At 39.6% G+C, this 12433-nt stretch overlaps 1 protein-coding gene across 1 annotated transcript in view; it reads right to left on the minus strand.

The window, feature by feature from the left end:
- Positions 1-1250: 1250 nt before the first annotated feature.
- The window catches only part of LMBRD1 (LMBR1 domain containing 1), an 81096-nt gene continuing 69913 nt past the window's right edge, over positions 1251-12433 (minus strand). Inside the window, exons 15-16 of the mRNA XM_015422294.1 lie at positions 1794-1885; positions 1251-1623 (exon numbers count right to left, since the gene is read on the minus strand). Of these exons, the coding sequence (XP_015277780.1) occupies positions 1504-1623; positions 1794-1885 (212 nt within the window). The 3' untranslated portion in view covers positions 1251-1503. The remainder of the gene's footprint in view (positions 1624-1793; positions 1886-12433) is intronic.

Below are 12433 nucleotides of genomic sequence, written 5' to 3' on the forward strand. Positions count from 1 at the left end.
TTTAATATACTAGAGTAAGAATATTGTTGAAGTGGCAGCAGATTTCCTAAGCTCACCCCAGCCCAGGTATGCGAAACCTAGCTTTTCATCATCCTGCTTTCTTTTGGGGAAAAAAAACCCTAACTTCTAAAAACTAGAAATCCAGAAACTAGAGCAGATTAAATATAATTAAGATGCAATAGCCAGCCTTAAACACAACCAAAATAATTCATGGATTCAATATACAAAACTGTGGCAGACTGGACATCGTCATTCACAAGTGTTAATTTTGTTTAACCAGTAGATTTGAACTAAAGAAGCAGCAGTTAAATTCATCAGTAAAGTTTAAAGGTCAGAGGATTAAATAACTGGTTTCTGGTTACAAAAATGCCTCAAAGTTGCATTTAGACAAGATTAATTTATTTTACAAAATTGGACAGAAATGACTTCTATGCATGATTTAAATTTTTATGCTCTGTATTTAGCTACAACTCAACAAAATGACAAAATATTGATTTAAAAATCACTTCAAAATGTGTCACAGTAAATTGAGAAATACAGACTATCCAACAGTAATTAACCTTGGTGATTAATACTGAACCTATTTTTTTAAAAAAGCAAGAACAGTACTGCCACACACATTGTTGGTTTAGACACTAGAAACACAGTAGATCCCAAATTACATGAAGAATGAAGTTGTGGCTTTTCTGTATTGCTTGGTTGACAGAGAACCTGTTTGGCAAGAAGGTACATAGGGACAGAAAATACCTATGTTGCTCTCTCCTAATTTCACCATGCCCTGCGGGAGAGCAGTACTGTTCGGAGATGGCTCTCCCCCCCCCCAAGTTTAACAGCTACACCTGGAAATCTCCTTATTTGAATGCGAAGCCTCCCTAGTCTGGCTATAGAAGCATTCTATATCATAGGACCAGGGAAGATTTGTAGAGATCTCCCAGTATAATTAAGATTTATCAGCAGCTAGACAGTAGGGAGAGCATGCAAGCTGAAGACCTGGCTCCAATCTTACCACAAGTCAAGTTGTTGTGAACTGCCCCAGTGTTTTCAATATAATTAAGCACTGAAATCAAACAACCCAACATTTCTGGACAACTAAACTTTATTAAAGCTATGATAATGTATGTTGTAGATGCTAACTCTTTATGTTAACAAGCAATGGAATATTTTAATAAATTTCAGATTCACTGTACCATTTCAACATTGTCAATCAGGCATAAAGGAATTTTTAAAAACTAAAAGATTAGCAACAGAAAGGCAACTAAATTAGACGACACATCACAGTATCAGAGTGCATACTCAAAAATAGTAGTTTTAATCATTCCTTTATAAAATCTGCTCTTGTGGTTATGTACACATTAGCTTAATTATAATACAATATGAACTCAGATTCCATCTTTCAATCCTGTTTCACATCACCTGTCCCCTTTTTTCAAGGGAAAAGTTGAAACCAAAATGGCATTTTCACAGTTTTAAATAGCATGCGTTAACCTTCAGGACTCAGGTCTGTCAGCCATAATAGAGAGAGGGTTCATCATCACTTATATCTGAATCATCTTCATCCACATCACCTTCAATGACAGATTTCTTTCCTTTGCAGCATGACACAATTAATCCAATTAAGAAGACCTGTGAATTTAAAATCAGTATAATCCATTATTTTTTATAAGCTGTGATGAATATGGAAGTAACAGATTTAGAGTGGGATAGCACTTGCAGTGATGCAATGATGATAATAGCAATTATGTTAAAACAACCCTGTAAAGGATCATAATGACTGACAAAATAAGATTACTTACTGCAATAAAAGCCCAATTGCCAAAGTAATATGCAGCACTGAAGAACCAAAATTTATGAAGAAAAAGATAAGTCCGAGTAATAGTGCACTGGCCTGAAAGAAAAGGACAGCTTAAGGTGAGTTTGCAAAATAACTCCTAATTTTATTGGGCGGGTATAATTTTAAAACGGTCCCAACTACTCATGACATATTTATTTTCCCTTACAAGGAATATTAAGACTGCATAGCTAGCTAGAATTATTGCCATTAAATTTACTTCCAAGTTTGCAATGGACTAAAATTACTGCTACTGCATAAGCTTGGTAAGATCAAGAGCAAACACATAATTTTTCTGCTTAAAATATAAGAAAGTAACCACACAGACACTAATTATAAAAACATAGCATCTCTGAGCAATTAAATTCTAAATGTATTTCATAGATTTTTCAAGATATTTGATCCAGCAATTTTATATTTTAAGTTTACATTACATATAAATACTGAATTTACTCTCCCTTTCCACCAGGAAGATAATCCAGAATTTGCAATTGGATACTGTAGGCAGACCATAGTAATGCCAAGCCATATCTTACAGACAGACCTTGCTCTTCTGCCATTTTGTTTAGGAGGGTACTATCAAGTAGAACCAACTGACTTCAATGGTTCCACTTTGTTAGTCCTCCAGGATAAGTTAGTATTTTATTTATAGATGACCAAGATTTAAAAAAAATCCTCCATAGATATTGCAATAAGCATGTACACTTGTTTCTATTTATAAGTACTTCTGTAGGAGGGTGAACTTTAAATGCATCTTTTACTGTTCAATTTATAGCACTGTATGTTTTCTGTCCCAGTAAATATCATGGAATAGATATCTATTTGAGGGGTTACCGCCTGTGATGGAATGAGTCTGCTCGAGCCTGCAGGCACTGTTCCACCCTGCCTTCTCCAAGGTTTTCCCAACACCTGGAGATACTTTTCCTTCTTGGGAAACCACTGCCACCACCTGACCTTATAAGGAACTGCCTGCTGGGAGGGTCAAGACTCCCAGCTTCCCTTCCAAGTTCTGAGGCCTTGCCTCTGTGTCTCCTGCTACCCAGTGCCTGGCCACCATGGGGACTGTTTACTGCCTTGTGCACCCCTGGAGGAATAGCCACTTACCAACTGCCTTCCCCCTGGTGCTCCTTTTAAAATAGCCTGTCCAAGATGGTGGAGGTTTATATGGTACAGAGAGCCACTACCAGCACCAACAATCATAAAGTATTTGTTAAAAAGAAAATGTCCACAAACATAATCTGAGCACAGCACCAGATTGAATAAGACCTCAGTTAAAAGTTCTGTCTGCTCTGATGGAATCAGCACAAAACAGACCTACCTCCTTGCTTCCAGGAGATCTCTTTTCTCCACCCACTGGCCAGGTCAGACCAGGTCATAGAAGCTTTTCCTAGAGATTGTTCAGGAATTTCTTCCTGAAGACTCTCTAGTACCTAACACCTCCAAGTCTCTGATCCCTGCTCTAAGGTGGGGGGGAGCCTAACCATCCCATTGTCTAGACCTATTAGCATTTGTATGAAGGTGGGCTGAGATAAGTCTGGAAAGCAACTGAACTGACTTCCCCCCTTCCCTCCTATTCTCTGCCCAGAGGGGAAAAAAAAAACCCTTTAAATCTCAGAGTGAAGGTTTTGCTCATTTCAAACCTCCATAGAAAAAATGCATTTCTTCCCACCTCCCAAATTATGTCAAAAATACTCTCAGTTGCAGTCTGTTGCTGTTTCAGACAACACAGAGGCTTTTCGCGACATGAATTCATGCAACTTATTGCTGTTCACACAAGTTCTGCCCCTTCCTACCTCATATAGAGTGGAAGGCTTCTTGAGAGGTGCAACTGAACAGATAACTTTTACAATAAGGTGAACAAAAAGGGGGGGGGAATAAAAAGAAAAGATTTGAGTGGATTAGTAATAAGCATTTCTTCAAATATATAAGAGCAGGAAATCAGCCAGGGAAGCAGTTGGGCCCTTGGATGACAAAGGAACAAAATAATTACTTGAGAAAGACTGGGAAATGGCAGAAAAACTGAATGAGATACATTTTGGGGAAGAGTATCTGAAGAACTGGATTAAACAGAGGTGAACTCCTGGGGTTTATTAGGAAAGGAAATGAGATTAAAAGAGCCACTATTGTAATGCCCTTGTAGAGATCTATGATACACCCTTATTTAGAATACAGTATAATGGTCAGGTCACCATGTCTCAAGAACGATATTAGGGCAGAAGAGGGCAACCAAGATAGTTAAGGGGGCTGAAGCACATTTCCCATGGGGAAAAGCTAAAACGTCTTGGACTTTTCAGTTTCTTGGACTTTTCAGTTACAAAAAAGACTAAAGAGGACATGATAGGTTTATAAAATTACACATGGGGTAGAAAAAGTAGACAGAATTTTCTCTCCCCCATAAAACTAGAACTTAGGGCACCCCATGAAGTCATTAGGCAACAGATTCAGTACAGAAAAAATAAAGTAGTTCTACACTTTATAGGTAGTTTAGGTTGTGGAATTCACTGCCAGTGGATATAGTTATGGCCACTAGCATAGATGGCATTAAAAGGGAGTTAGGCAGATTCAGGGAGGGGTCTATCAATGGCTCCTAGCCATGATGACTAAAGGGAACATCCACATCCAGAGGAGGAAGTAAACATCTAAATACCAGTGCCAAGAGGCACCATAATGGCAGGCCTCGGACGCTATGCCCTGCTGTTGGCCCTCCAGAGGTACTGGCTGATCACCATGTGAGACAGGATGCTAGACTAGATTGACCCATTGGTCTGATCCAGCAGGGCTCCTTTATGCTCCTAATTATCTTTCAGACTTCTAGCTTGACAGCCATACTGCACACTCCTTCAGCTCTTATTTTCTTTTATGCTTTACAGGGGGTTTAAAGCAGTCTCTGTACAACAGACTGCTGTATCACAGAGTGCCCTGAGTGACAGCTGTTCGCTGTTCCAAGTATTTATTGCTGCTGAAACTTGGTATTCAGAGCTGCACACTGTCACATTATGCAATGGCACTTCAACCTATTATCACCCCCACAAATCAGGCAACAACAATTCCGCTTGATGATCTGTACTGAATTCTACTAAGCAACATGAAACCATAGAGCAGCACGACGTCTGGAATGGTTGTCATGGGAATACAGCACATCTTCAACACTGAAGGATCATATTCTGGAAAACTTAAACTTATCACTGAGCAGATATTCTATGGCATACTTTGTTATCTACCTTTCCATAACACCCCTCCCCCCGAGTAGATTCAACAATCACAACTGTTTAATTGTAGGAGTTGTGCTGAAATCAAATCTATACTTCAGGATATATACATGACAACAGCCTGAATAGTTTTCTATGTAAAAGATTGTGACATTTCTCAAGAACATTGGTGCAAAATCAAAAAGCCTCAGAAAGGGTTGAAGAAGGGTTGAAGAAGAACTTTCCCCTTTCTCCCTGTTACCTCCTGCTCCCCCTCCCAAACTGTTAGGACGGCCAGGGAATCAAGTGGGACCTAACATGGGGCAGAGCTTCAGCAAGAAGAATCAGCTACCCTTGAACACCCATGGAAAAGAACATGTAAGCAGGAAGGGCATAATTTCTGTAGAGTTCCGTTTCAGTTGCATCCCCCAATACTGCACCTGACTCTTGAAGGGTTCCCTTCCCAGCCTTGGGAATAGGGTTTTTTTTGGGGGGGGGGAGTACACAGAAAAAATGGAGAGATTCATAGTTCACTGGATCCAATATTTTGTCTACCAGGCCAGGAACCATGCCAAAAACCTAGAGAAGATGGTGGAAAATTCTAACCAAAGTTTGGCTAAAGAGACTGAAGTGTATGTGTCTTAAAATGAATTTAACTGTATTTATAATTGTTTAAATGTTTTTGTGCTTGCCATCTCGTGGACCCTGATCAGATAGAAAGGTGGCATAAAAATATTTTAAATAGATAAGTATAGAAGAAAACCCGAGGGAGTGAATCAGACACAATGCCTCCTTTTGAGGTTAAAGAGAAATAGAGACTCAATCTCCAAAGGACTCTGCCAAGGACATTTTCACAAGCGATACTGAATGCTTTTTAGAATTTCATGCATATTAACATGCTCTGGAAAGACATTTTGAAATAAAAATGTACACTGGTATTAAAAACTGCTCTTAGGAGTCACTTGCAAAGCCATTCTGAAAGATATATAAAATCTTATATAATTTCCCTCAATTTCTGCATTTCAGTAATCATGGCTGGCACAGGTATTTTGAAAAGATTTTGCAAGCCAAATATTCTTCATCTGAAACACCAGAGAGGTCTGTTAATTGATGGAATAATCCAGAAGGAAGATTTCAGTACAATTTATGTTTCTCTGCTAAAACAGGTCTTAGACTGCAAGATTAATGCTCTCTCATATATATTACTCTAAATCGTTTCAACCTTTCCATTGTTTTACCTAACTTTCTATGCAAGAAACAGGACAGGAATGATTTACTGTGGCAATCACTACAGAAAGTATTTGGGCATCTATCCCAATTAGGTCTAACTCAAAGGCCCAATTATGTGGGCAGAATAGACTGGATAACCCCAAACAGTTCAGCAGTCTCTTTCTTTGGGAAAGCCACACAGAGCAGTTGCTCACTGAGATCCATTTAAATAAAATCCCCCTCAGTGGCAATTTCCACATCAAATAATTTTGGGGTATCTTCCAACCAGCTGTTGTAGCACCTGGCCTTGTGCTGTTTTTTGTCTTCCCTCAATGACAAGAGAAAGGAGGGAGGGTTTACAGTTTTGCTGTGGATGACCAGGCTAGTTCCATGCATATGCTAGATTCCTCATCCAACTACCCTCAGGCCTCATTATCTATTTTCCCCAGGATAATTACAGCTAATTGGCCCTTTATCAAACATGGAATTTCTCTGGCATCATTCAAAACACCACACTTTCCCTTTGATAAACATCTGGCAGCTATTTTACCTACTCCAAGCAGCAAAATCAAGGACTGGATAGTTGTTGTCACAGAAGCATGAAGGCTCAATTGTGCCAAACTGCTACATTATAGAGAGAAGTTCAGTAGCATGCTGAACTATAAGTTTAGAGCTAACTTGGCTGTGAGACAGTCAACCAGTACACCCTATGTGAAGAGACGAAATAAAGTATTTCATCAATAGATCATCACATTTTCCAGCACCATCTGCAATCCCTTCAGCTGCTCACCTGAAATAAAAAGCAACTAAAAGACCTACAGATGGCTCCCTACAGTCAACTGAGTAAAGAAATTATAGCAGGTTATTTTGGACCTGCATGACCTTCAAGGAATATTCTAATGAAACATGACAACACCTCATGGCTACAATATCTTTGCTTCTTTCACAGAAGGCAACCGCACTTGTAGTAGTAGTAGTAGTAAAATTTATTGTGTCGCCAATGGCCAACACAATTTAAAATTTAAATTTAAACAATATACAAATTAAGACAACTTACAGCACTGGCATTTGAGTTAAATTTAAAATACAACAGCATTTGTAGGACATAATGCAATAAAGTGATTTGATTCATGTCACTATGTCTAGAAGGTTATGAATGAGCATTCAAAATGCTAAAAATGTAACAAATACACTATCTGACCTTTTGACACTGAAGAACTGAAGGACTGACTCAAGTGGCCATGTAACAGAACACAACAAGGGAGGCATAGCCTAGTGTTACAGCATGTGCTCTGCATGCAAAGTCTCTATAACACTAAAACTACAATCTAATGCAGAGTTACTTCAGTCTTAGCCTATCGATTTCAGTGAGCTTAGACTGGAGAACTCTGCAGAGGATTGCACCTAAGAGTGCATGTTGTGCTAGACACACAAAGCCATGTTTAGCTCTATATAAAAGCTACAGAAGACGGTTCTCCCCTCCCCCATAGTCATGCATGATATTGGGTGTTTCATCAGCCATGTACCAAGTATTTTTGAGGTACTTAATTCAATAAAAACAAAAAAATTAAAAGACAACTCTTCAAAATTGTTCAACTCAGTTGAACAAAGAAGGATACTTTAGTGATAGATAAGTTTATGCTAATTACAAAACAAATGTAGTTCTGTTCTTGAGAAAAAATGAAATTAATTTTTAAAAGAATGAATTGAACTGTATTGCCGGGGATGGCAAAGGATGAGATGGTTAGACAGTGTCATAGATGCAACGAACATAAAATTGAGCCAACTTCAATGGACAGCAGAAGACAGGAAGGCCTGGCATGATCTTGTCCATGGGGTCGCAAAGAGTCGGACTCGACTGTGCGACTGAACAACAACAAAAAAAAACACAGCTTAAGCTTATTTCAGCTTTATTGCCGATGGCATGTTGGTTTATTGCAACAAACTGGAAGATGGATAAACCTCCATCTTTTAACGCTATGGAAGGCTAAAACTTCAGATCTTATGGTTATGGAGAATATATCTTTAATAGCTAACCTTACAGATTCAGATTCTAAATTCTCACTTTTTGGATAAGTGAATGCCTCTTATTTCTTATTTGAAGGGAATGAAATGTCATAAAGGTGGGGGAATCACCTCCAAATATAGGTTCCTTTTTCATGACTTCAATCTGTATTTCTGTAAACAGGGTGTTTTGCTTGCTTATTTTGGTCCATGGTTTTCGCTCCGCATGTATGTGTTGTGTTCTGTTTGATTTTGTGCATGTTGGAATTTGTTTTGTTATGGGAATGTTTGTAGTTTGAAATAAAAATTATTTTAAAAAATTAAAAGATGAACTGAATTACTATATAGTGTTAAAAGTATAAACACAAATTCAAATGAAGAGAGTTCACCAGACCATACTGGACAAATATTTTTAGCCACCAGCTGGTAGCCAGTGGATCCTTCTTTCCCTTGAAGAAATGGCATGTTTTTTCTACTACAATTATCTTTTATACCACTTAGCTTGACAGGAACCTGCAATACCATGTACCTATTTTAAACAGTTTTCTCACATTATGGGTTTGATCCTGTGATCAATCAGCAAAGCTCTTAACATGTCCAGTTTTAAGCACAGTTGGCCCTTTAGACTGAGGGGATGTGGCAAAAAAAACCCCTACTTTTTGTATGCCCAACTGAACCACTGCAAATGGAGAATGATTGATACCAGTGCCTCTAAGAAATGCAAAGGCAAAACCTGCGTTGTGGGGTGGGGACACAGTACCTTCATATTATCAGGGAATACAGTAAGATATGGAATAGCTACTTTACCACAGGCCTGTCATATTACTAGAGTCAGCAGTGTAGTGCTTAGAGTATTCAATCTAGGTCTCCCCAATCCTGGTTAAAAGTTATTACTCTGCCATGAAGCTCAGTAAATGACAATGGGTCACTCTCTTTCTCTCTGCCTAACCTACCTCTCATATGGTTGCTGTGAATGTGAAACGGGAGAAGAGTGGGATAAAACTAAACAGAGACTGACAAAGTTGAAGGATAAAGTGAAAGGACAGTGTATATTGTGACCTTCCTCAATGACCCTATCTATACAAAAATGCAAATAAATTATCAGCATATATTCACAGTACTTGCCACAAGTGAGGTAAGAAGAATTGCTTCATGCGAGTCCAAAACTTGTGACACAGTAGTACATTTTCATACAAAGCTGGGCTTCCAAAGCAGATACTAACTGTGAAGCCTTTCTCAGTTTGGAACCCAGCATACTTCAAACAGCACCAGCTCTGCTACAGTTCTGATTTTGATGGACATCTATCAAATTACTTTCAAAGTACTTTACTGTGGAGCAGTTTTGTTGAGCACTGACTCCATCAATGGGAGGCCTGACAGCTTAAACAGACCCTGGAGTTCTCAAAAAAATGCACTGGAGTATCAGATCTTGATAATGGTTTCTGGAAAATTTAGTACTATTCAGCATTACGAACTCTCTCTTTCATTCTCTCTAGATGACAGAATCAGTGATAGCAGGGATCCCCCCAGACTCAATTCAGAACTAGCTGAAAGTAAACTCTGAAAGTACGCCATCTTGAATAACTAACCAACATCTTCAGCACTTTATGAAATTCTATTAACTATAATGGAATTGTTTTAGATGATTTTATGTTGTTTTAACTGTATTTATGTACTGACTGGGAGCAGCCCTGAGCTTGCATTGCGGGGAGGGTGAGATACAAATGTGACTAATAAATAAATAATAAATAAATTATACAAATCGTGCTGTTTGTTTTTTGTTGTCAAGTTGCAGCTGACTTATGGCAACCCCACAGGGTTTTCAAGACAAGAGATGTTCAGAGGTGGTTTGCCATTGCCTGCCTCTGCATAGCAATCCTGGATTTCCTTGGTGATCTTTCCCCACAGGCTCCACGGAGGTTCTGCTCGGCAGCCTGGTTTATACCACAGTGCCCAATACAGCCTGCAAAACAGCAGATCCTGCAGGAAAAACTCTCTCTGCAGGCTCCACTGGGGCTCTGCTGGGCAGATCCTACAAAGCAGCAGATCCTGCAGGGAGAAGTCTCCCTGCAGGATCCACTGCTTTGCGGTTTCTGTTGGGCAGTCTTCTTTCCTTTTTTCAACACTTCCGGAAGAAGAGCCAAATAATTTAATTCAAAGATTCCAGTTCTCTCAACAACAACTGGTTGCTATTTAACAAAACACCAGAATCCAAGACAGCATAACTGAGGAAGTGTTCTATACCCCTAGACTCCCAAGTCCAAACTCCTCTTAAAGGGTTAGTCCCATTGTTTCATCTTCCTCTGTTTCCCTTGAACCAAAGTAGTTGTAGTAAACAAATGCAGACTAGCTTCAAAAGAGATTGTTTCACTATTCGATAGTGCTCTCGATTATCAAGATTGAAAGCAGCAGATCCTGCAGGGAGAACTCTCCCCGTGGGCTCATTGGGGGGGGGGGTCTCTTCAGCAGTTCAGTGGAACATACCAAAAGAGCCCCAGCTGAGCTGGCATGAAGAGTGTTCCCCCAGGTGTTTTGCAGGCTGTCTTCCAAAGTCCCTTTAAACACCCCGTTTAAAGGGACAGCAGAAGAAAGCCTCAAAACAGCTGAGCAGCAGGAGTAAGCTGCTCCAGTCCCTCAGCTGCTCTGGGTTTGCCAATAATTCCCAAATATATCTGGGATTTTTTTGGGGGGGATTTCAGTTCTCCCCAAAAATCCCAGATACATTTGAGATGCTGAAATATACCTGAAAAATAAGGGGGGTTTGGGGGTGTATTTTTGGTAAGGGTAGACCTGAATGCATACCCCTAGTAACCAGACACAGAATTCGAAATTGTCATACCTTTAAACTCTGTCCAAATACTTGAGGATGCAGACAGAAAGCTTCACAGTAGATGATAGAAAGTAGCAGAACGACAGATTAAAAGCACATTGCTGCTTCTATAGTAACAGGTAGAACTGCTTGAAGAGCTAGAAATACAGTCTGGTCCTCATTACTTCACTATGAGTATTAATTTTAAAAAGGGAAGTTTATTTGGATGCAGTTTATTTGGATGCAAGCTCAGCTTCCTGCCTGTGCATAGCAATGGTGTGAGTTTATTTGGATGCAAGCTCAGCTTCCACTCAGTTTTAGAGGGAAATAGATTCTCAAGATTTTCATGGGCTATAAGGAACTACTTTGGAAGGGATTTTAGAGCTGCCTTCAATGTTATAGTTTTCCTTCAGCAAGTGCTACATCCCAGAGCAGGGAAGCATGGAGAAATAGACACAAGAAGCCAGAATAGCATTTTTCATGCTTTCCTGTATATAACACGTGTGCTCAGTGAAGAAAATATTTAATATCTGAACTGGCCCTTAGGAACATGTTTAATGCATACTAATGGGTACAATTAACCTTTCTAGAGGAAGCTTTGAGCACTGAAGTTTGCCCATCCTAGATTACTTATACAGATAGAAGTGTACTCTCTTTTGCCTAAGGCGACAACCTCATTTGCTCTACTGCCTCACATCTACTATGCTGCTTGCTTTGGGTCAGTTATTTTACCACGGTATGGCATCTATTCTAAACTACAGATATATTGCTGGTATATGAGCAGTAAACATACATCCTCCATATCTTCGACAGAAGAAAAATTAAAAATTAAACGTAGCAGTTTAGTCAAAAACCAGCCTTAACATAGGCTCTTCTAAAAAAGTAAACACCTGTGCCCTTCAAATGAAATACTAAGGTCTGTATGAATAGCATTTTATATTAAACGTAACATTCTAGCAATATAGAAATTATTTTTAGATGCTTAGTTTCCATAACAACATCTCTTATTCAGGCTTTCTTCTCTTAACTTTATTGAACTGAACTCAAGAGCAAGAATGTCAGCAATGCTTTTATTTCCAGTATAGTTCTGCCATTATCATAACCAAGTGGGTCAGCTTAAGCTTGTGTTTACAGAACAAATAATGGCAGCAGAGTGTTTGCTAAAATGTAGTACAGCCAGAGGTCATTTCGGGGGGGATCACAGTTCCCTCGGGTGAGGTACGGGGGGGCGGGGCACATGACGAAGCCCCACCCCCCGCTTCCGGCCGCCCCGCTTCCGGCCCTCATTCAGCCAGGAGGAGGCAGGAGAAGAGGGAGGGTAAGTTGCTTCCTTCCTGCCTCTCCCCACCCCTGCCTGCCTGGGGCCAGGGAGGGCGTTCACGGGGCTTCCTTGCA

The sequence above is a fragment of the Gekko japonicus genome, unplaced genomic scaffold (genome assembly GCF_001447785.1).
Source record: "Gekko japonicus isolate JY-2015 unplaced genomic scaffold, Gekko_japonicus_V1.1 scaffold627, whole genome shotgun sequence".
NCBI lineage: Eukaryota > Metazoa > Chordata > Lepidosauria > Squamata > Gekkonidae > Gekko > Gekko japonicus.